At 46.7% G+C, this 25,295-nt stretch overlaps 1 protein-coding gene across 1 annotated transcript in view; it reads right to left on the bottom strand.

Annotated features, from left to right (window-relative positions):
- Positions 1–21,582, bottom strand: part of CRLF2 (cytokine receptor like factor 2) — a 41,247-nt gene extending 19,665 nt beyond the window's left edge. Inside the window, exons 1-2 of the mRNA XM_049871579.1 lie at positions 21,484–21,582; positions 2,251–2,359 (exon numbers count right to left, since the gene is read on the bottom strand). Of these exons, the coding sequence (XP_049727536.1) occupies positions 2,251–2,359; positions 21,484–21,565 (191 nt within the window). The 5' untranslated portion in view covers positions 21,566–21,582. The remainder of the gene's footprint in view (positions 1–2,250; positions 2,360–21,483) is intronic.
- Positions 21,583–25,295: the final 3,713 nt, after the last annotated feature.

Below are 25,295 nucleotides of genomic sequence, written 5' to 3'. Positions count from 1 at the left end.
ATTACCAGCTTTCCTGTCCCCTCCTGCCTTCTAGTCCTTGCCCCTGGTCTGGTGTGTCTAGTCTCGTTTTGTTTTATGGGCCTGTTTAATCTTTGGCTGAAGGGTGAACCTCAGGAGTGACTCTACTGAACTAAAAGGGTGTCCGGGGGCCATACTCTCAGGGTTTCTCCAGTCTCTGTCAGACCAGCAAGTCTGGTCTTTCTTTTTGAGTTAGAATTTTGTTCTACATTTTTCTCCAGCTCTGGCCGGGACCCTCTGTTGTGATCCCTGTCAGAGCAGTCAGTGGTGGTAGCCGGTCACCATCCAGTTGTACTGGACTTGGTCTGGTGGAGGCCATGGTAGATGTGGCCCCTTAGTCCTTTGCACTAATCTTTCCCTTGTGTCTTTAGTTTTCTGCATTCTCCCTTGCTCCTGAAGGACTGAGACCAGTGGAGTATCCTAGACGGTTGCTCACAGACTTTTAAGACCCCAGACACTACTCACCAAAGTAGAATATAGAACATTTTATTTAAAAACTATGTTATGCCAATTGAGGTAGGTGTTCCCCAAGACTATGGTCCCCAGCCCTCCCAAGGCTGTAATCTTTACAGAAACAGATTGTCACATCTTTCTTCTGCCAAGCGGCTGGGGAGTTAGAACCGCTAACCTTTCGGTTAGCACCCGAGCACTTAACCACTGTGCCACCAGGGCTCCCTTGGGTGCATATGGCAAAACAAACAAGCCCATGTCAGAGAGCCATGCTGCTGGAAGCTGGCCCCTAGAAACCTGACATGGTAGTAACTTGTTGTTATTAGGTGCCATCAAATCAGCTCTGACTCATAGCGACCCTATAAGACAGAGTAGAACTGCCCCAGGGGTTTTCCAAGGAGCGGCCAGTGGATTCGAACTGCCAGCCTTTTGGTTAGCAGCCTGAGCTCTTAACCACTGTGCCATCAGGGCTCCTAGTGCTGCCATAACACACAACGTACCAAAGGCTGTGGCTTTGCAGAGCAGGAATTTATTGTCTCACAGTTCTGGAGGCTAAAATCCACATTGGGGCATCGGCTCCAGCGGAGGGTCCGTCCTTGTCGGTAGCCCCAGGTGTTCCTTGATTCCTTGGTTTATAGAGGGTCTTCACAAGTCGGCTGTCGTCTCCCTCTGTGTGCATGCGTGTGTGCGTGTGTGCATGTGGTGTGTGTGGGTGTGTGTGTAGTTGTGTGGGTGTGTTTTCTGTTCTTTTTATAAAACACAACTCAGAATTTATTTGTTCTAGGACCTACCCTACTGTGGCATGGGCTCATGAACCTAACAAAAGAAAACCCAGATTTCCATACGGGGTCATAGGTACCAAAACAAAACCCAAGCCCCTTGCTGTCGAGTCTATTCTGACTCACAGTGACCCTACAGAACAGAACAGAGCCGACCCACGGGGTTTCTGAAGCTGTCAATCTTTATGGAAGCAGATTGCCATGTCTTTCTCCCAAAGAGCGGCAGGTAGATTCGAACCTCGACCTTTTGGTTAGCAGCTGAGCGCTTAACCATTGCACCTCCAGGGCTTCTTATTGTGCTATAGTTATTATAATTTAACACTGTTGTTAGTTGTCATCGAGTAGATTCCGACTTATAGTGACCCCATAATATAACAAAACATATTATATATTGTAATGTGTAATATGACGTAATATAACCCAACCGAAAAACCAAACCCAGTGCCGTCGAGTCGATTCCGACTCATAGCGACCCTATAGGACAGAGTAGAACTGCCCCATGGGGTTTCCTAGGAGCAGCTGGTGGATTCGAACTGCCAACCTTTTGGTTAGTAGCCGAGCTCTTCACCAACTGTGCCACCAGTGCTCCGTTTACAAGTACAGAGGTTAAGATTTCAATCCACAATTCGACCCGTAACATCTGACATGAAAGTTTTAGAGCGAGAATCTTTGCAGCGGCCACGTATCAGATAAGGTTTCGAGGCTGCAGAGCAACGAGAAAGGGCAGCTGCTGAGATGTCCCAGGTGGCGCTGAGTGAAGTAGGCACTCTGTGAATGTCCTGGTAAGAATCTAAGTGTTTTCACGTGTGACTCAGTCATCACTCGGCTCCGAAGTTTAGAGAACTGTGATTGTGGCGTGGGCTGAGGTCAGAATAGAGAGCACACACTCAGACCTGCATGTTTTGGTTCTCATCTTGACTTCCCCGACTTCCTAGCCTCTGACATCTCAGAAGAAGAGATGTTTTAGCAGAAGGCATCAGATTCCCTTCCCAAGGGCACTTACTTGTAGGAGAAAGTCAAATTAGTCCCAGGGTATTCGCTTGCATTCCACGTAACCCACACGGTTTCAAAATTAAAGTTGATTATCTGAAGCTGCACGGCTTCTTCTGGGTCTAAAAAGAGACAAAACAAGATTATACTTTGCGGCAATGCTGAACACAGCTTGAAATCTGAAACATGGTGGCTGTATTCCTACGTTAAGAATGGTACACATTTTACCTTGGTAGTGTCTGGGGTCTTAAAAGCCTGTGAGCAGCCATCTAGTATACTCCACTGGTCTCACCCCTTCAAGAGCAAGGAGGAACGAAGAAAATTAAAGATACAAGGGAAAGATTAGTCCAAAGGACTAATGGACCACATCTACCCCGGCCTCCACCAGACTGAGTCCAGTACAACTAGATGGTGCCCGGCTACCATCACTGACCGCTCTGACAGGGATCACATAGATGGTCCCAGACAGAGCTGGAGAAAAATGTAGAACAAAATTCTAACTCACAAAAAGAGACCAGACTTACTGGCCTGACAGAGACTGGAGGGACCCTAAGAGTATGGCCCCCGGACACCCTTTCAGCTCAGTAATGAGGTTACTCCTGAGGTTCACCCTTCAGCCAAATATCGGACAGGCCCATAAAACAAAATGAGACTAAAGGGGCACACCAGCCCTGGGACAAGGACTAGAAGGCAGGAGGGGACAGGAAAGCTGGTAATAGGGAGCCCAAGGTCGAGAAGGGAGAGTTTTGACATGTCATGGGGTTGTTAACCAAAGTCATAGAACAATGTGTGTACTAACTGTTCGATGAGAAATTAGTTCATTCTGCAAACCTTCATCTAAAGTACAATTAAAAAAAAAAGAATGGTACAGTGTTTTAAGGGGGGAAAAAAAACAAGATTTTCACAAATGAGCCAAAAGCTGTGTGATATACAAAGGTTGGTCACGAAGCCCGTTTGCCCAGAGAGAGAGCAAGATCATGGCTGCCCTTCTTCTTGTTTTTGCAACGGGTTATTACCACACATTGGGAGTCTTCCGGTGGGTCAAGCAAGTAAGCACTGGGCTGCTAACCGAAAGGTTGGAGGTTCAAGTCTGCCCAGAGGTGCCTTGGAAGAAAGGCCTGCCTATCTACTTCCAAAAGATCAAAACCATTGAAAACCCTGTGGAGCACAGTTCTGCTCTGATCCACATGGGGTCGCCATGAGTTGGAATCAACTCGACAATGACTCTTAAAGGCCACCCATTAATGCAATTGGACAGTGAGAGCCAACTGTATGCCCAGTGACACAGATTTGTGGGCAGATAAGAAGCCTTGGGGTCCATCCCCCATCAACCAACCTCACTGACTTATCCGGAACACCACACATGGCAACGTGAGGAAAAGCTCAAGGACGCACCAGTTCTTCGATCTTTGCTTTGAGAGCTGGGTGACTAGTTAGTCAGGTTACTTTTTTTAATTGCAGAGGTCTGGGTGAGCAATTCTGAAGTTAGTTAATGTGTGTGTGGTAGGGCTGAACCCACATGTAACTGCATTGTGGAAAACGGGGGCCAGGTTTCTTGCTCGCTGAGGAGGAAGGTGGAGATATGCAAAGATGGAAGGCTAGATGCACCCTGTGGCGTTGGGTTGAAACTGGAGGTATCAAGAGGTAGGTAGGCAGACGGGTGGATGGTTACATAGACAGACGGATAGATGGACAGATAGACAGACAGACAGACAGATAGACAGAGGTTCTTTTTAGATGCTGTTGAGTCAATTCTGGCTCACAGCAATGCCATATGACAGAGCAGAACTGCCCCATAAGGTTTCCTAGGTTATAATCTTTATAGAAGCAGATCGCCGGGTTTTTCTCCCACAGATCCACTTGGTGGGTTTGAACCAACAACCTCTTGATTAGTAGCCAGGCACTTAACCCTTGTGCCACTAGGTCTCCTTTAGACTGATGGGTAGATAGATAGATACATACGTACACATGTATGATCATATATGAAATTATATATTATTTGTTATTTATATATTATCTGAGACCCTGGTGGTGCAGTGGCTAAGCATTTGACTGCTAACCAAAAGATGGGCAGTTCAAATTCATCAGCCACTCCTCAGAAGCCCTAGGGGGCAGTTCTACTCTGTCTTACAGCCTTGCTATGAGTTGGAATCAACTCGATGGCAATAGGTTTGGTTTGGCTTTATGTATTATCTATTATAATAACTGCCCAGCTGTTAACTGAAAGGTCAATGGTTCGACACTACCTGTGGCTGCACAGAAGATATGGGAGTCTGCTTGCATAGAGATTTACAGCCTTGGAAACTCTATGGGGTCACTATGAGTTGGAATCAACTTGACAGGAGTGGGTATTATAATATGATAACATATGATCTATCTGCCTCTACATCTATTATCTAGCTATCTACCAAACCAAACCTGTTGCCTCTGAGTGGATTCCAGCTCATAGTGACCCTACAGGACAGAGTAGAACTACCCCATAGGATTTCTGAGGCTGTAATCTTTACAGAAGCAGACTGTCACATCTTTCTCCCATGGAGCGACTGGTGGGTTCAAACCACTGATTTTTCGATGAGCTTCTGAGCAGTTTAACCCGTATGCTACCAGAGCTCCTATCTATCTACCTATATATATATATATATATATATATAACATCTACATTACATTACATTAAGGAGGGTGATTACATCACATTACACTGTATTACATACAGGAAGTTCCCAACTTACAATGGGGTTCCATTCTGACAACTCCATCATAACATGGTCCTGGCATAGGTCAAATACCTATTTTTTTTTTTTAGTTTTCATTATTATTGCCTTTTATTATCAGTATCTTTATAAATCTGGCATTGTTTTGAACACTGAATCATAAAACTGAGTATCTGCGAGTGAACATCTGAGGATAACATCCGCAACTATGTGCTGCAACCTATTACTAACAACAAGGTGTACACAAAAAAAGGATGGTCGTAAGTGCAGTTTGCTATAAGTCAAATACCTCATACGTTGGGGACTGCCTGTACTAATAATAAATGAATATAGCAATATATAATATGTATTATTATGTATAATATAATTCATACTAATATAAGTGAACATCAACATCAATGAATGAAAAGGAAAGCTTTTCCTTACAGCAGAATGTGAACGAATACGTTAGAAGGAATGATAGAAAATCACCATATCACAGTCACCAGGGTCATATCTTTTTCAGGCAAGAATCATCAGTGAGTGCTAAAACTGGTAGGTAAAAGTATGGAAACAGGGTGTTTACATGATCCGAAATAAGTCCACACAATACCATAATTTTGGTATTTGGTAATTACACAGTGGAAAGTACTAACTTGAATGTGGAGACAGCTGATAAATGCCATTGGAATCAAGTGATCCAAGTGTCCATCCTCAGAATTGGGACAAAGAGACACCATGGTCCTTCTTAAAGAATGTGCCAAGAAGTACACACCATGGCTTCTGTGATGCTCACGCCAAAGTATCCGTGCCAAAAATGCCTAACTGGGACCTAACCATGGAAGACATCAGACAACCCTAAATGGAGGGACATTCCACAAGGTGACTAGCCTGTACCCTTCAAAATGATGTTTTCAATCACCTCATACGCACGTAAAAGCTGGACAGTGACTAAGGAAGACCGAAGAAGAATGGAAGCCTTGAATTATGATGTTGGCAAAAGAATATTGAATATACCATGGATGGCCAGAAGAATGAACAAATCTGTCTTGGAAGAAGTACAACCAGAGTGCTCTTTAGAAGCAAGAATGGCGAGACTTTGTCTCATATACTTTGGACATGTCGTCAGGAAAGATCAGTCCCTGGAGAAGGACATCATGCTTGGTAAAGTACAGGGTCAGCAAAAAAGAAGAAGACCCTTAACAAGATGGGCTGACACAGTGGCTGCAAAAATGGGCTCAACCATTGTGTAAGGCCAGGCAGTGTTTCTTTCTGTCGTCCAACTCGAGAGCACCTAAGAACGACTAACAACTCTTCAAAATGGAGAAGGTCGTGAAAAATAAAGACAGCCTGAGACATTGTTCCAGGTTCAGGGAGATTAAAGCAACTGGAAAGCTGGGTTGGATTTGGACTGGACTGCTTTTTTTTGGAGTGGATGTTGGTAGGACAACTCGTAACATTCAAATAGAGCCTGTAGATTAGATAGTAACATCCCACCAGTGTGAATTTTCCAATTTTGATCATTATGATGTGGTTACCTAAGAGCATGTTCTTATCTACATGGGCATCATGTCTACAACTTATTGTCAAAAGTTTCTGCGGGAAAAAAATCGCCCATATGGAGAAATCAATAGAAATACATGTGGGAAATTATCCCAAACCAGCAGAGCAGTGTATAAAGATTTCTGTTGAGTGTACTCATCATCTCTTTATCCATAATATAAAAAAATTCCTCAATGCACAACCATGTGGAGTTAAATAGGACACACTCATATATTGAGGAACCATTAAAAGGCATCTTGATACTCATGAAGAGTGTGCTTCTTAGTTCAAGTAGGTACACGAGATGACATAGGCAGCTCCTGTCCAGAGGTGAGATGAGAAGGCAAAAAGGAATAGGAGCTGGTTGAATAAACATGGGAAATCTGGGGCGGAAAGGAGGAAGGTACAGTCACATTACAGGGAGAGCAACTAGGGTCACATAACAATGTGTGTATAAACTTTTGTATGAGAAACTAACTTGAGGCGTAAACTTTCATCTAAAGCACAATCAAAAAAAAGGCATCTAGATAAAGATTATTCATTGATGTTTTTCAAGTCCCATTTACTGTTAATAAAAGATGGCGAAGCACCATGCACACTATGGTCTTGATTTATTTTTTTAAGTAATATCTATGTTAAGAGAAAGGACTTGAAAAATGTTTCTCAATACATGAAGGTTTATTCCCTGTGATGTGTGCCACAGAGGGCAGGGTGTAAGAGCTCAGCCTCAGAAACCAGGAAACCCAGGTTCAAACCCCAGCTCCCACTTGTTAACCTCAAATTGGGCAGATCATTTCATCAAGGACTTCTTAAGCCAAAAACTGCGCTCATTTCCCTGGGGATCCCACTAAAATGCAGGCTCTGATGCACAGGTGTGGGCAGGGCTGGAATCCTCCATTTCTGACTCCCAGGTGATGCCCACGTTTTCTAGAACACTCAGACAACATAGCTCGTGTTTGAGTCTCCTGCAGCAGCTGTAACAAACTACCATACACTGGGGGGCTTAAAGCCACAGGAATTTATTCTCTCACAGCTCTGGAGACCAGAAGTCTGAAATCGAGGAGTGAGCAGATCCTTGTCCCCTCCAGAGGCTCTAGGGGAGGATCCTCCCTTGTCTCTCCCAGCTTCTGGTGGCCCCAGGCATTCCTGGGCTTGTGGCCTCATCACTCCAGTTCTCCATCTTCACATGGCTGTCTCCACTGTATGTGTCTCCTCTTCTGTCTCTTATAAGGACACCCTCTTTGGGTTTAGGGCCCACCCTACTCCAGGAAGCAGCCCCGGTGATGCAGTGGCTAAGAGCTTGGCTGCTAACCAGAAAATGTTGGCAGTTCGAATCTACCAGCTGCTCCTTGGAAATCCTATGGGGGTGGTTCTACTCTGTCCTATAGGGTCAGTATGAGTTGGAATCGACTCAATGGCAATGAGTTTTTTTGATCTACTCCAGGATGACCTCCACATCTCAAGATCCTCCACTTAAGTACATCTGTAAACACTCTTTTTACAAATAAGGCCACGATCACAGGTCCTGGGGGTTAGGACGAGGATCTATCTTTTCAGGGGTGGAGGGGCACCTTTCAGCCCCTGCAGGGTGCACCCTCCATGTGCCTCAGCTTCTCATCGGCCCCAGGGAATCTTTACGAGGGTTAAACAATCAGCGTGTCTGCTATGGCAAAGCGTGTCTTCACTCAGCAGCGTTTCTTGTGTTTTCCTACACCTACGCTTTTTCCCTTAAGAAGAAGACTTGTTTTGGACCTGGGAACAGGACATTTTAAACACTATTTCATAAAATGCTTTGAAGAGGCACAAGGGGGTTTTCTGGCAGCACAGAAACGTCCTGTATCTCAAGCGGGCTGGTGGGTTCCTTGCCGTGTGTATCTGTTTTAAGTTCATCCACACGGAGACATAAAATGTGTGAGTTCAACTGTACGTCTCCAAAGTTAACTTAAATGAAGTTTCTAGGAGGGATTTTTTTTACTAGGATTGTGGAGTCACACGGTGGGGGGAGGTCACTGAAGACCCCTTACCAAAGACATTCTGAACGGTCTTTAGGCTTAGGAATACACATCAAACCAGCATTAAACACATACAGTCTTCTGCCATGAGAATATAGCTGTCGCCCCTAAACCTGCTGCCATCGAGTGGATTCTGACTCATAGTGACCCCATGTGTTACAGGCTAGAACTACCCCGTAGGGTTTCCTTGGCTCTGATCTTTACTGAAGCAGATTGTCAGATCTTTGTGGTGCTGCTGGGTAGGTTCAAACCACTAACCTCTCTATTATCAGTCGAGCGCCTAACCATTGTGCCACCAAAACCAAACCCACCACCCTCGAGTCAATTCCGACTCCTTAGAGGGTAGAATTAAATAACGGGCGTAAACTTTCTCTGAGTCTGTGAGAAAGAGACTGACTGTATCTGCCCGAGATGTACGGGATACTTTATTCTACGCTAATCACCGTTAAGGACATAAGTGATCACAAAAGAGATGCGACTAACATGAGCTGGCCGTTTCTGAACGTGGAGCAAAGATTCCATGAGGAAGAGCGTTTGAGCAAGGGGAAAGCCCCGACATTCAGAAGAGGAACTGGGGTTTCTTCCTTATTGCGAACACCTCCCAGGCTCTGTAGAGAGGAAGAGGGTTGAGTGCTCAGCCCCTCGTGAACATTACATCAGCTCTTTGAGCCCACAGGGTGGAAAATGTCTGATTGCTGAAAACAGAAACCCCCATTTTCCAGCTGAAAAGTGAGGTGTCCTGTGGTTGAAGGACTCCCACAAGCAGTGAGTCAGCAACAGGAACGGACAACCCCCTCTCTGAGCTCATGCCTGGCTCGAGAGAGAATGACATGGACGGGACCTGTGACCCCCTAGCTTGCGTGCTCACCGGTCATGATGGATGGAGTCATTTCTGCTGCGTCACCGATGGCCATGAGGTCTAGGTGAGGGGTACAATCGGGGTCCCCAGCCTCATCCTTTGTGTGGTCAGTGCTCTGAGACAGGGGAATGGGGGAACGGTGGGAGGCTTCCCACCAATTCTACAACATGCTTCCGGGCAGCCCATTTTTATCTTGCGATGGCGTCTTCTCACAACTGGTTCAGTATTGTCGTTGTTGCTGCTGCCGTAGACTTGGCCCCTGACTCCCGGTGACCCCGTGCACAACAACACACAACACTGCCTGGTCCTGCACCATCCCCATGAGCGGTTGCAGATCCAACCACAGCCATCCATTGGCTGATTTTCTGAAGTAGATTGCCAGGCCTTTCTTCCTAGTCTGTCTTAGTCTAGAGGCTCTGCTGAACCTGTCCAGCATCACAGCAACATGCAAGCCTCCTCTGGTGGCGGCACGTGAGGTGTATCAGCTGGGAATCGAAACCAGGTCTCCCGCAGGGAAGCTCAGAATTCTATGGCTGAACCACCCATGCTCCCGGTTCAAAAACCGCACGGCTGCTAACCACAAGGTCGGCAGTTCAAACCCACCAGAGGCTCCCCAGGAGAAAGATGTGGCAGTCTGCCTCCATAAAGATGACAGCCTTGGGAACCCTACAGGGCAGTTCTACACTGTCCTATAGGGTCACTAGGAGTCAGGATCAACTTGACAGCAATGGGTTTGGTTTGACTTTTTTTTTTAAGGATTAGAGGCTATTTGGAAAGCAGAGGGAACTTGTGCTAGCCCATGTTGTCCTCACCCCGGCTCTACTTCTAAAATCCCCACGTCCTCTTTTTCTCTCTGGGAGTTACTGATTCCCCTGAGCCATCCATCCGTGGTTATTGACATTCCCGGGGCGGCCAGCTCCGTTAAAAGCTGCCGTTTTGTTCTTGTGTTGTCAAAGCTCCCACCTTTGAACACAAGCTCCTTGGCGGAAAGGGACTCGTGACTCCCACACTCCAACCCTACCCACGGTTGTTCAGAAAGCATTTGTTGGTTTTACTGGAGGTTAGTCATTTATTTGGAAATTTTAAGAGGCAGAGGTTTAGATTGCAAGGGGGCCCTGTTAAGGGAGACTGTCTATACTGAGAGAAAAAGAGAAAGACAGAGCGACAGACAGGGAGAGAGACAGAGACAGAGAGACAGGCTGGTAGATAGAGACGCAGAGGGAGAGAGACAGAGACAGAGAGACAGAACAGAAAAAGACCCAGAGAGAGAGAGGAAGACAGAGACAGAGAGACAGAAATGGATACACAGAGACAGAGAGACAGAAAAAGAAGGAGACCCAGAGAGAGAGAGAGGGAGAGAAAGACAGAGACAGAGGGAGAGACACAGGGACAGAGAGGCAGAGACAGAGAGAGACCCAGAGAGAGAGAAAGAGAGACAAAGACAGAGAGGTCTTTGTGTTTTTGATTTCCACACCGATCCAATGCACTTGCCTTCAAAATCCCCACCCTCATCAAGACCCCCTCCTCAGACCAAAGAACACTGCAGAACACATTTCTAAGATCGAAAAGATAAGTTAATTTTGCTTACCTATTTTATTTTAAAAGTACAGTTTTATGCTACCTCTTGAAACAACTGTACCTCATCCAGGTAAGGGATTACCTGCCTTAAAAATGGTTGCACTGAATTTTGCTGATTTGTTTTGATTTCTGGCCACCGACTACCACGGTGCTGCCGTCAGAACATTTCCAGGCAAAACTCTAAAGCTCGTCTCGTTGGATTAACACGATGTGGTCTATCCGTACGACGGAGTATCACTCAGCCATCAAGAGAAACGAAGCCCTGACGCACGCCACAGCGTGGATGAACCTTGAAAACGTGACGCCGAGTGAAAGAAGCCAGACGCGAAAGGACAGATGAAGTAGGATTCCACTTATCTGAAATCCATTAAAAAAATAGGCAAATTGATAGAGACACAAAGGAGATTAGTGGCTCCAGGGGGAGAAAGGAGTGACTTCTAACAGGCGCAGGGTTTTGTTTGGGGACGATGAAGACATCCTGGAGCTAACTGGATGGTGCCCAGCTACCATTATAAATGCTTTGATCAACAAGTCTACAACAGAATCCTGATCAAAAGGGGGGAAAATGCAAAACAGAATTTCAAATGTTCATAGAATCTAGGCTTCCTGAAGTCATGAAGCTTGGATGAACCCCCAAAACTATTGCCCTGAGATCATCTTTAAACCTTAAACCAAAAATATCTCCTGAAGTCTTCTTAAAACCAAACAGTAGTCTACCTACGTTAACTAGCAGAGAATCTCTGCCTTGAGCATGGATGGTGCTCTTTTTTAAGATCTGTATTATGGGATCAAATTGACAACAGCAACTCGAAAGGTTGGATGGGAAGCTCAGGGCAGTGAGTTTATGTGAACTGGGGAGGAACAACTCAGAAAAGGAGAGTGAGAATGGTTGTACAACTCGAAGGATGTCATCCATGTCACTGAGTTGTACATGTAGAAACCATCGAATCGGTGTGCGTTCTACTGTGTATATTAACAGCAAAAAATAAGTAAACAAATTACTTTAAAAGAGATGATCTGGGACTAGATAGAGGGGATGGTAGCGCAACATGCTGAGCTGTGTGCACTGTGAAAGGGCGATTATACGGTCCGTGAGTTCTGTCCCAAAGCTGTTCTAAAGCCTCATCCCCTGCCGTGCTGTGTTCCTGGTCTGGTCTCAGTCCCTGTTTACCTCCCTTACTTCTGACCTTTCCTTCTCACAGTGACAGCACATCGAGGTCCACCAAGAGGTGGGTCTGTGAAAATGAACCCTGGTATCTCCAGGGTCTGATTACCCAGTAAGGAAGGTACACACGGGCTTGCAGTGAGCAAGGTACACATGGGTTTACAGGGAGCAAGGTACGTGTGGGCTTATAGTGAGCAAGGTACACAGGGGCTTACGGTAAGCAAGTGTCGTGGATTGAATCGTGTCCCCCCCAAAATATCTGTCCATTTGGCTAGGTCACGATTCCCTTGTACGACTGTATGATTGTGTACCATTTTATTTTCTGATGTGACTTCCCTATATACTGTAAACCCTATCACTATGATGTAGTAAAATCGATAAGTGGCGATTATATTGATGAGATCTACAAGATTAGGTAGTGTCTTAAGCCAACCTCTTTTGAGATATAAAAGAGAGAAGCAAGCAGAGAGACATGGGGACCTCATACCTCCAAGAAAGCAGTGCCAGGAGCAGAGCTCGTCCTTTGGACCTCAGGTTCCTGCACTGAGATGGCCCCTGACAAAGGGAAGATTGATGACAAGGACCTTCCTCCAGAGCCAACAGAGAAAGACTTCTCCTGAAGCTGGGGCCTTGAACTTTGACTTCTAGCCTACTGGACTGTGAGAGAATAAACTTCTCTTTGTTAAAGCCATCCATGTTTGGTATTTCTGTTATAGCAGCACTAGATGACTAAGACGGGGGCTTATAATGAGCAAGGTGTACACAAGATTACAGTGAGCAAGGTATACACGGGTTGACAGTGAGCAAGTGTCATGGACTGAATTGTGTTCCCCAAAAATATTTGTCAACTTGATTAGGCCATGATTCCCAGTATTGTGTGGTTGTTCTCCATTTTGTAATTGTAATTTTATGTTATAGAGGATTAGAGTGGGATTGTAACACCCTTAGCAGGTCACATCCCTGATCCAATGTAAAGGGAGTTTCCCTGTGATGCAGCCTGCATCACGTTTTATCTCTCAAGAGATAAAAGGAAAAGGGAGTGAGCAGAGATATGGGGACCTCATACCACCAAGAAGGCAGTGGTGGGAGCAGATCGCGCCCTTTGGACCCAGGGCTTCTGCAGGGAGAATCTCCTAATCCAAGGGAAGATTGATGACAAGGACCTTCCTCCAGAACCAACAGAGAAAACCTTCCCCTGGAGCTGATGCCCTGAGTTTGGACTTTTAGCCTACTTTATCTACTGTGAGGAAATAAATTTGTCTTTGTTAAAGCCATCTACTTGTGGTATTTCTGTTATAGCCACACTAGATAATCAAGACAAGAAGGTACACACAGGCCTACAGGAAGCAAGGTGCTCACCAGATTATAGTAAGCAAGGTACACATATCCTCACATGTCTCTGATATGGTTTTCTTTGATCAAAGATGTGGTGAAACCCATCTGAAATGGTGCAGTAGAGATGACTAAGTAAAAACGATTAACCATGTGCATGCCTGCTGACCCCAACTAGCTGGTGTGAAACCCTGGGTGCTTCTGTAAAACAGCCTCTGAGGTCTGTAACCCACGTGTTGGATTTTGTTCTCCCCCACCTCCACCCCCTGGTAAAACCTGAATGCGACAGAAATGTGGAGATGAATAGATTTGTACCACGTTGTCTCAGTCATGCAGGCAGTTACGTCCTTTAAATACCAAGAACCCCCTTCTACGTTTAGAAAGTCATGCCCAGTTTTTCTTTTTTTTAATGTAGAAAAGGTAATTAATTACAATAATTTGCTGCGGCAATTGTGGCTATACCAAGGGGATTTGCCCCCAAAACTCTTGTAGATATTTTAGGGATTGGTCTGTGACGTGAGGCCAAAAGAGCGGACAGCTGGTAGACCACAGAATGTACAGTTTAGATTTTTGCTGCTGTTGTCGTTAGCTGTGCCGATTCACGGTGACTCCGTGCACAGGGGAACAAAAGTGCCTGGACCTGCACCTTCCCCACGGCTGGCTGAGGAACAGGCCATTGGGATGAAGCCAGGGTTTCCACTGGCTGATTTTTGGAAGCAGGTAGCCAGGCCTTTCTTCCTAGTCTGTCTTAGTCTGGAAGCTCCAATGAAACCTGTTCAGCACCAGGCAAGCCTCCACTGACAGACGAAACGTGGGTCTACGTGAGATGCGTTCGCTGAGAATCGAACCTGGTTCTCCCACCTGTGAGTGGAGAATTCGACCAGTGCCGTCACACGGCTTAGATAACTTTCTTCAAAATCCTTGCGCCACTTCACCTCTGCTTGGTATACAGCCGTTTAAGTAGGCTTGGCAATCATAGAGATAGCCAGGGCCCACGGCATTAATCAGAAATGAAGAATTTCCAATCAAATAACTCTTTTTGTCTGCCCTGGAGGGAGGACCAGAGAGTCTAGGGAAGAACCGATGTAACCAACCAGTAGCCATCAAGCCACCCTGACTCCTGGCGGACCCATGTGTCTCAGAGTAGGACTGCTCCCCCCTGGGTTTTCAGTGGCTGAGTTTTGGGAGGAGATTGCCAGGCCTTTCTTTCAAGGTGCCTCTGGGTGGCCTCGAACCTCCAGCCTCTCAGTTAGCAGTCAAGTGCTTTCGCCATTTGCACACCCAGAGACTCCCGAGCCAACATACCACCCCTCCTTAAGCGCCCCTCCCAGAGAACAAGCTGACATTCCGATTACTACCCCCTGATCCCAAGTTTCCACCCCGCTCCCCACACCTGGGCTTTCTAGCCTGGTTTTCTCTCAATTGCTGTCCTAGTTATGTAGTGCTGACGCTGTCCTCTCTACCCATATCTAGTGCTGACAGGAGCGCCGGTAGCACAGTGGTTAAGAGCTCAGCTGCTAACCCAAAGGTCAGCAGTTCCAACCCACCAACAACTCCTTGGAAACCCTATGGGGCACTTCTACTGTGTCCTGTAGGGTTTCCATGAGGCCGAATGGGCTCCAGGGCAATGAGTTATGTATCTATACCTATTCTCTCTATCCGTCTTTATCATCTGTAGCCTGTCTATCCTCCCTGTCATCTGTATCCCTGCTATTCTCTCTACCTCTACCCTCTCTGTCCATCTCTATAGCCTGTCCATTCTTGCTGTGATTCATCTCTATTAATCTCTCTCTTCTCATCTCTCTTTCCTTCCCTATCCTCTCTATCCATCTCTATTCTCTCTGTTCACCTTTATCCTCTCTACTCTCTCTCTCCTCTTTATCCACCTCTTCCTCTCTATCTCTATCCTCTCTATTCTATATATATATATCCTTTCTATCCACCTCTATAATCTCTATCCTCTCTATCCACCTCTATCATTCATCTCCATTATCTCTCTCCTGTCTCTTCTTCCCTATCCTCTCTATAATCTCTATCCATCTCTCGTATCATGTCTATCCATCTTTATCCTCTCTGTCCACCGCTATCCTCTCCGTCCACCTCTGTCCTCTCTATTCTATCTCTATCCATCTCTTGGCTCTCTATCATGTCCGTCCACCTCCATCCTCTCTCTTCTGTCTCTATCCTCTCTCTTCTGTCTCTATCCTCTCCGTCCACCTCTAGCCTCCCTATCCTTGCTATCATTCATCTCTATTATCTCTCCCCTTCTCTCTTGTCTCTTGTCTCTTTCAGCTCCTGTTCCTCCATTCCTTGGCCATCTCCAAGTGACATCTGTCTTCCCCTATCTGTGCTTGCTTCTTTGCCTAATCTACTTCCTTTACATCCCAAAAGAGATTGACTCAAGGCACACCCTACACTAATCTTATCTCATTAACATGACAAAGAAAACCCATTCCTAAATGGGATTCTAACCACAGATTAAAAAAAAAAAAAAAAAAAAACTCATTGCCATGGAGTCAATTCTGACTCATAGAGACCCTATAGGACAGAATAGAACTGCCCACAGAGTTTCCAAGGATCACCTGGTGGATTCCAACTGCAGACCTTTTGGTTAGCAGCTGAAGCACTTAACCACTATACCACCAGGGTTTCCATAACCACAGATATGAGGGTTAGGGTTCACAGCACTTACTCTGGGGATCACGATTCAATCCATAACAGTGTATGTAAAAGACAATGCTTCTTCCCTAACTCTTGAGACGCTTCCAGGTCTAATGGTCAGAGCTGTCTCCTATAACAACAGCCCCCTCCCCTGATTTTAATAGTTCCTTCCTCTTTTCCTTTCTGAAGAAAACCTCTCCCTGCCAAAGTCTGGATGCGGTTTTTAGCCCTGGTGGCGCAGTGTTTAAGAGCTACGGCTGTTAACCAAAAAGTCAGCAGTTCGGATCCACCCGCTGCTCCTTGGAAACTCTATGGGGCAGTTCTACTCTGTCCTCTAGGGTCGCTATGAGACTCGACGGCAACAGGTTACTGTCACCTCAAACACAAGGGGCCCTGGTGTCACAGCGGTTAAGAGCTCAGCTGCTAACTGAAAGGTCAGCAGTTCTAACACACCAGTAGCTCTTCGTTAGAAAGACCTGGCGATCTGCTCCTGTACAGATTGTAGCCTAGGAAACCCTATGGGGCAGTTCTCCTCTGTCACATGGGGGTACTACGAGTCAGAATCAGCTGAACAGCACCGAACAACAACAACAACCCACAATCAGAGGAGTCTTTAAGTGATGCAAACAGTTAAGCACTCGGCTGCTAACTGAAAGGTGGGCAGTTCGAAAACACCCACCAGCTCCTAGGGAGAAAGACCTGGCAGTCGGCTCCTATAATGATTACAGCCTAGGAAGCCCTATGGGGCAGTTCTACTCTATCACATGAGCTCACTGAGTCTCAATCAACTGGGTGGCACCCAGCAACAACTATCTCAAACATACGTTGTTGCTCCTTCCCACCTGGACCCACTTTTCATTTCTATTTAAAATGAACTGCTGAGATGGCATCACCCACTGATGGTCCATGGTAGACCCACTCAGCAGCTACGTCATGACGGATTTATGGTGGGGACACCGGGCAAGACCCCCCGCACCATCCTTAGATACTCATAGGTCCCTGTTCACCTTTAATTACTTCTTAATGGTTTTCACACCTCTAGTCGTCTTGGGTACAAAGCGATGCATTGAAAGAAAAGAAACACAAACCACAAAAGTCTTCATACAGAAAGCAAACTTAAGCATTTTCTAAGAAGTTACTAGAAAGACTTTGAGCACACTTGGCTGGATGGCAAGAAGGCAGATTTAGAAGTGTATACCCACTTCTGCCCGTGCCCGTGGTTGAGGTTGGGTCAGAATCTGTCTACGGTGCACCTTCCCGCAAACACATTCCAAGTCAGGGCTCACTAAAGGAGGAAGAAGGGAATCTCAAGAAGCGCCCCAACGGGCCTGCAGAGACTGGAGAAGCCCAGAGAGTATGGCTCCCAGACACCCTTTTAGCTCAGTACTGAAGTCACTCCTGAGGTTCACCCTTCAGCCAAAGATTGGACAGGTCCATAAAACAAAACAAGACTGAAGGGGCACACCAGCCTAGGGGCAAGGACAAAAAGGCAGAATAGAATAGGAAAGCTGGGGAACCCAAAGTCGAGAAGGGGAGAGTGTTGACATGTTGTGGGTTGGCAACCAATGTCACAAAACAGTACGAGTATTAACTGTTTAATGAGAAGCTAGTTCGCTCTGTAAACTTTCCCTTAAAGCACAATTTAAAAAGAAAATAAAGAAATGGCCCAACAATCAATGAATCCTGATAGAAAGGGAAAAAATGTGGAACAGAACTTCAAATTCTCACAGAGCCACGGCTTAACTGGGCCCGTCAAGACTGGAGGGTTCCCTGAGAATATGCTCTGAGATACTCTATAAACCTGGAACAGAAACTAGCCACTGACATCATGTTTTCATTAAATAGCAGGTTAGCTCAAAAAACAAAGACTGTCACCCACAAGTAAACCCAGTGAGTACTACCACAAAAACCAAACCTGCTGCCATCAAGCCGATTCTGACTCATAGCGACCCTGTAGGACACAGTAAAACTGCCCCACTGGGTTTCAAAGGAGTGGCTGGTGGATTCAAACTGCCTACCTTTCAGTTAGCAGCCGAGCTCTTAACCACTGTGCCACCAGGGCCCCACGAATACTACACTCCTTTTAAAAAAAAAATCTTCTATATGGGACCAAATGGTCAACGATTACCCTGAAGCAAAGATGAGAAGGTTGGAGGGCTGTGAGACCAGGAAGCTGAAAAGGCAAATCTAGAGCAGAAACGATGAGACTATCCCTCTAAGTCAGCAAACAATACATGTAGAAATTGTCGAATGGGAACCTGTTTTGCTGTGAACACTTTCACCAAAAATACAACAAAATGTGAATTACAAAAAAAAAGAAAGAAATAGCCTGACAAAGATATAGAGGTCAGAGTTTAACAGTGCCTTAACGCTGGTGGTACAATGGTTAAGCACTTGGCTGCTAACGAAAAGGTGTGTGATTTGAACCCACCCAGAGGCTCTATGAGAGAAAGAGTGGACCATCTGCTCCCATAAAGATTACAGCCTAGGAAACCCTATGGAGCAGGTCTACTCCATTACATGGCGTCCCACAAGTCAGAATCAACTCAACGGCCCACGACAACAACACGAACCGAAAGTTGGCAGTTGGGACCCACCTAGAGGTGCCTTGGGAGAAAGGCCTGGAGATCTGCTTCCATAAAGATTACAGCCTAGAAAACTCTACGGGGCCGTTCTACTTTGTCACACTGGGTCGCTATGAGTGGGACTCAACTCAATATCAACAAGTACAAGGGGCGAGAGGGAAGAGGGAAAAGGGGATCTTGGCTAAGCCAGCACTGAGTTTCTGCTTATGGGGATGAAAAAAAAGGCCGTGGATGTTGGTGATAGCTGCCCAGCACGACTGATGTAATTGATTTCATTGCATTGTCCAAGTGGCCCATGCTGAATTGGCAAATATTGTGTTCTCTATATTTTTACAACAATAAAAAAGAAAGAAAGAAAGAAATGGACTAAAATGTGTTGTTCACATTCGTCATTGCTCTGCCTTTGTCCCTGGCAGGCAGCAGAGCCGCGTGGAACATGCGCCCACATTGTCACAGGAGTCACACAGGTGCTACCTGGAGCCCAGCGGACAGGTACACACAGGCTTCACCACACCTCTGGCTGGGTGGTCTCGAAACCCTGTTTGTATCCATGAGTCCAGGAACAAAGGGGATAGCAGGGAATAAGCCAGGTGTGCAGGAGGCTGGCAAAGAGAGGGAAGGCGAGCACGGCGTTGTGGTTGGCTGACGGGGACAGGTCAGACCCTAAGGGGCCGTGGAACGCCATACCTGGCTTGGACCTGTGGGAGGCGCTGCAGCTGGACAGTCAACTGCGGGCTTAGCTGCCTGACTGGAGACCCACCCACGTTCTCCCATCTGGCTTCTCACATTTGTACTTAACCCCCACCTGTCTGTCAGGGTGCTGTACTGTGGGGGCTTGAGCGTTGCCGCGATGCTGGAAACTGAGACACTGATATTTTTCCAACTATCAGCAGGGTCACCCATGGTAGGTGGATTTCAACTGAGCTTCCAGACTAAGACAGGCTAGGAAGAAAAGCCTGGTGATTACTTCCAAACACTAGCCAAAGAAACCCTTAAGGATCACAACAGGATATTGTCCGATAAAGACCTAGAAAACGATTCTCTAGATTGGAAGGCGCTCAAAACACACAGTGGCTGCGACAATGGGCTCAAGCTCCGCAAAGGTGGTGAAGATGGCACAGGACCGGGCAACACTGTGTTGTGTTGTGCACGCGGTCAATGTGAGCCACAGCTGACTCAATGGCATCTAACAACAAGATTTGTAACTTGACACTCCCAGAGTTCACCCTTCCTCCAAAGACTAGACAGTCCCCTAGAACCAAATGGGGATAAATGAGCAGAGCAGCCCAGGGGCAAGGATTCGAAGGCAGGAGGGGACAGGACAGCTGGATGGATGGAAATGGGGAATCCAAGGTCGAGAAGGGGAAGGTGTTGGCATGTCGTGGGATTGATACCCAATGTCACAAAATAATATGTGTATTAATTGTTTAACGAGAAACTAGTTTGTTCTGCGAACTTTCAGCTAAAGTACAAAAAAAAAATTTTTTTTTAATAAAAATAAAAAATATTTGTATCATGAGCATAGAGCCTGGCAATGATTTTCTGACAAGTCTCCAGGAACAATACCGTGAAGACAGAAAGACAAGAATTCTGATTACTGTCAAAAGGTAGTAGCCCCTGCAAGCCCAGGGAGGCGTGAGGTCCAGTCGGGCCCCTGCCTGGGGTCTGGGTGCTGGTACTGATTATTTCGTGGATGGCACCAAAACCCATTTTGCAAGCCCCTTGACTTTGTCTGAGGTGTTGTTACAATGTGAGCTCACCCCAAGAACATAAATATTAATTTAAACAAAAACTTTCACCCTCGTTGAAAGCAGAAATATGAAAATGACGGTCGTCTGAGCCTAGAATCTTAGCAGACAAGGGTCCATTTCTTATTGATTCAAGCCTGGTCCTGTGTTCAAACAAAGAGGGGTGCTGTTTACAACAGGTTGACCCATTGCTATCAAGTCAGCTCTGACTCATGGTGGTCCCATGTGTGTCAGAGTAGAACTGGGCTCTACGGGGTTTTCACGGGCTGATTTCTTGAAAGTAGGTTGCCAAGTCTGTCTTCTGAGGCACGTCTGGGTGGACTTGAACCTCCAACCTTTTGTTAGCAGACTAGCTTGTTAACTGCACCACCCAGGGATTCCAGAAGTAGGTTTAGATGACCTGAATTTCTCACAGGCACAGAGAAATTTTGATATGTCCGTTGTAACTTCTATGAAAAAAGAGTGTGGCTGACAAACACATCAAGGGAGAGAATAAAAAAAAGAGGGTATTGACATACAGAACACAGCCTTGCTACCATTAGTGAATTTGATGACCGAAGATTTTATAGAAGAACGCTGATCAAAAGGGGGTAAGATGTAGAACAGAATTCCAAATTCCCATGGAGCTCAGGCTTCTGCAGCCACAGAGACCGGAAAAACCCCCAAAACTATCGCCCTGAGATAATCTCTAAACCTTTAACCAAAAATATCTCTGAAGTCTACTTTAAACCAAACGATTATTTAGTTTAACTTTGTAAAGAATGTCTGTCTTAAGCATTGTGCTCTTTTAAGAGGTATCTGTATGGAATCAAATCAACAACAGCAACTCCAAAGATTATATAGAAAACTTAGGGAGCAGTGAGATTACATTAATAGGGGAGGAACAATTTGGAAAAGGAGGTGCACAACCGAAAGAACGTCATTGATGTCACAGAATTGTACGTGTAGAAATTGTTGACTCGGCGCCTAGTCTGTCTATATTCTCAACAACAACAAAGATCAATAAAATGAATTTTTAAAAACATCCAGAACATTTGACACCCACGGTGCCCACCTCCCCAGGGGACAGCTCACCAGGTCCTGATTCCTCCAGAGCCACCGGATCTCCCAGCAGAAGCAGAGTGGCCACTGCCCAGGGCAGGAAGGAGTGCCTCATTCTGAGAGAGGAGCAGACAGGTCCGCAGGTTTGGTGAGCACCCGGGGGTTAGGGTTCAGGACTAATGTGCTAGGGCCACCGCATTTTAAACGGATGAAAGCCAAACTGGGGAAATGACTACAGGAAGCGAAGACTCACGTCTTATTTTTAAAATGGCATTTGTAACGCACACACTCACGCCCGTGTGGGGCAGCTATTTGCATGCACTTTGATGGTTTCCCTCTTGAAAGCTTATCAAGAACTAACTTTCTTCATCCAGCCCTGGATTCTTACAGATCTCAGATGAGGTTGCGGATGGGGACGTTTGCTGAAGACACACTTTGCGAGGGGCCCCCCATATCCACGATCTCACTGAAGTCTCCCCACAACTTCCTGAGAAATGGGTGTGGCCATCATGACCCCCATCATTAAGAGCCAGAGCCAGGATTCGAACCCACATACGAAAGACCTGGAGATCTGTTCCCTTAACGATTACAGCCTAGGAAACACTATGGGCAGTTCCGCTTGGGGTCCCTATGAGTCGGAATCAATGGGATGACACACAACAATAGTCTCTCTTTTGTTTAATTTTATTATGCTTTAGGTGAAAGTTTAGAGCTCAAGTTAATTTCTCGTTCAAAAATGAATACACATATTGCTTTGTGACATTGGTTGCAATCCCCACAATGTGACAGCATGCTCCCCCATGTCCCTTCGTCCAGTTCCTGTCCCTTCCTACCTGCTCGTCCTGTTTTGGGCAGGAGGTGCCCATTTGGTCTCACGTATTTGATTGAACTAAGAAGCACATTCACCGTGTGTGTTACAAGGGGTCCTGGTGGCACATCGGTTAAGCACTCAGCTGCTAACTGAGAGAATAGCAGTTTGAACCCACTCCCTTCGGGAGAAAAGACCTGGTAGTCTGCTCCCATAAAGATTACAGCCTAGGAAACCCTTTGGGGGCAGTTCTACTCTGTCACATGGGGTCGCTATGAGTCGGAAGCAATACGATGGCACCCAACGATGACACAATGCCTTAAGTACGGGGTCCCTGGGTAATGCACACGCACTTGGCTGCTAACTGAAAAGTTGGAGGATCAAATTCCCCCAGAGGTGCGTCAGAAGAAAGGCCTGGCAACTACGAAAAATCAGGCGCTGAAAACCCCATGGAGCACAGTTCTACTCAGACACATATGGGGATGCCAAGAGTTGAGTTCCACTCAAGGCAACTGGTTTGGTTTGCTTTTTTAATGCCTTAAACCAGAGAGCTCTCGTGGTTCGGTGGTAGACTCCTCACCTTCCACGTGGGAGACCCGGGTACAATTCCCCACCAACGCACTTCCTGTCAGTGGAGGCTCGTGTGTCGTTAGGATGCTAAAGAGGTCTCAGTGGAGCTTCCAGACTAAGACGGACTAGGAAGAAAGGCCTGGAGATGTACTTCTGAAACTCAGTCAGTGAAAACCCTATGGATCACAACGGTCCGATTCACAACTAATCGAGGTGATGGAGAAGGACCGGGCAGTGTTTCATTCCTTTGTGCAAGGGACTGCCGTGAGTCTGACCTGACTCAGTAGCAGCTGACAAGATGCCTTATGCCCGAGGGGGTGCTCGGCCTCTCTGCTAACCCAGCACAGAGGGTGCCTCACCTGTGTGATCAAGCCCTATGACCTGGTACTTCAATTTCAGAACAAGAGAGCCTGGTCAGAAAGGGTTGTTGTTGATGGTGCCGTAGAGTCAATTTTTGACTCCTAGTGACCCCATGTGACAGAGTAGAACTGTCCCCATAGGGTTTTCTTGGCTGTAATCTTTAGGGGAGCAGATCACCAGGTCTTTGTTCCGCAGTGCTGCTGGGTGGGTTTGAACTGCCAACCTTTCAGTTAGCAGACGAGCCCTTAATTAACCAGTGCACCACCAGAAACAGCCTTTGTTCTTGTTCTCCCGTTCCTGGTCCCTAAATCAGAGGAACTCAGGGCAGGGCCGCCGCATTCTGCCTGGGAGCTCAGCTCTCCAGGTGTTCTGAGGCTGCTGGAAGCCAGAGGAAGGAAGGATTGTACCCGAGAGGGACACATGGACTGGGGACTTTCGGAGTCCATGCACAGAATCATTTTCTAGAACGTGGTCAGCGAGACTTTTTGGTGTGTAAGCTTGGGAGCTGGAAGCCTGAACTGGACGCGGAACGGCTAACTTACGTCTCACGTCTGTCTGTAAATGTGCCTTCTTGACTGCTGCCCAGTGGTTCTGTTACCATTTTGTGGAGCAAAGTTTCTCAACCCGAGTAGCTGTGATAATCCTTTTTTGGGAACCGCACATATTTCTGCTTCTGGAAAATACTGGTGCCTCCTAATTAAAATTCCCAGGTTTCAGAAGAGCCAGGGTCAGGTGTGGCTGCCTTCTACGGCCTGAGACGAGCCTCTCTGACATTTCTGCTCTTTGTACCTGTTGTTCTTTTTCTTTATTTTAGAATTAAAACACCTGAGAGAACAGTCCCAGGAAGGCGAGAAGGAACAAGAAGCTCGAGTGTCCCCAGAGCGACAGGTCACAACGTGGGGGAGAGGACGACTCTGTCTCCCAGGGGACACTGGCCACATCTGCAGACATTTGGGGTGCTGGCTCCTGAGGTTTACTAAACATACTTGCAATCACCGCAGACGGGTGGTGGCAAAGCATGAGGTGGGAGGTGAGAATTCCACCGCCGAACCACCACTGCAGTGCTACATTCTCAAGGTACTTAAGCTCTGGGATCCTCCCCTTTACATGGGGATAGGATGGGGGGATTAGGGGCAGAGTGGGCCTGCCAAGCCCTTCCCTTCCTCCGGAGCCCAGGATGGAAACTGACTCTTGGTGAATTCTGAATCCAGGACCATTACCCATGGAGGTGACACCTCTCCATCTGCCTGCCTCCTCGTCTTCGTCGTCTCCACTCAAAACCACAAACCAATATCGTGTTGTTCGTGTTTCACAACGCCAGACATGCACCATGATTCAGCAAACGAGAGGTAGAAGTGAGGGAGGTTGGGGGCGAGGGAAGGAAGAAAAGAAAGAAAACAAGAATGGAGGGAAGGAGGAAGGGAGAAAGGAAGGAAGAAAAGAAAGAGAGAGGAAGGAAGGGAGGAGGAAAGAAGGAAGGAAAAACAGAAAGGAAGGAAGGAGACAAGGAGGGAGGAAGCAAAGAAAGGAGAGAGGGAGGAAGGAAGGAAGGAAGAAAAGAAAGAAAGGATTGGGGATGTAAAATATGTTTGAGTGTAGCTAAAAATCCAGCTGCCCCTCTGAGAAGAATATGTTTATTTCTTCTCTGCACCATGTTGGTTTCCTGCCCCTGTTTAATGCGCCACCCGGGAACTCTGCGGCGTAAGAGAGCAGCAGGCCGCATCTCTCCTGATTCTGAGGTGGACTGGACTCAGCGACTCCCCTGCTCCACACGGTGTTGGCTGGGGCTGTCGGTCCCCTGAACGCTTGATTGAGCAGAATGTTCTAGAAGGTTCACTCACATGCCTGGCAGCTGGGCTGTCAGCCAGGAGCTTGACTGCTAACGTCAGCCATTTGGACGCTTGACTGAGCGGAAGGTTCTAGAAGGTTCCCTCGCATGCCTGAAAACTGGGTCTTAGAATCAGTCTATTTCAGTTCGAACCCCTGCTGAGAATTTGCGTTTCCACCCTAGATGTACTCAATTGGAATCTACATTGTAACGAAATTCCCCAGGCGACTCTTATTCCCAACAGGGGTCCCAAGCGGGTGAACTGGTGGGAAGCCCTAC

The sequence above is a fragment of the Elephas maximus genome, chromosome X (genome assembly GCF_024166365.1).
Source record: "Elephas maximus indicus isolate mEleMax1 chromosome X, mEleMax1 primary haplotype, whole genome shotgun sequence".
NCBI classification, from domain to species: Eukaryota; Metazoa; Chordata; class Mammalia; order Proboscidea; family Elephantidae; genus Elephas; species Elephas maximus.
The sequence above is the reverse complement of the archived record's forward strand: the minus strand, read 5'-3'. Positions and strand labels throughout refer to the sequence as shown.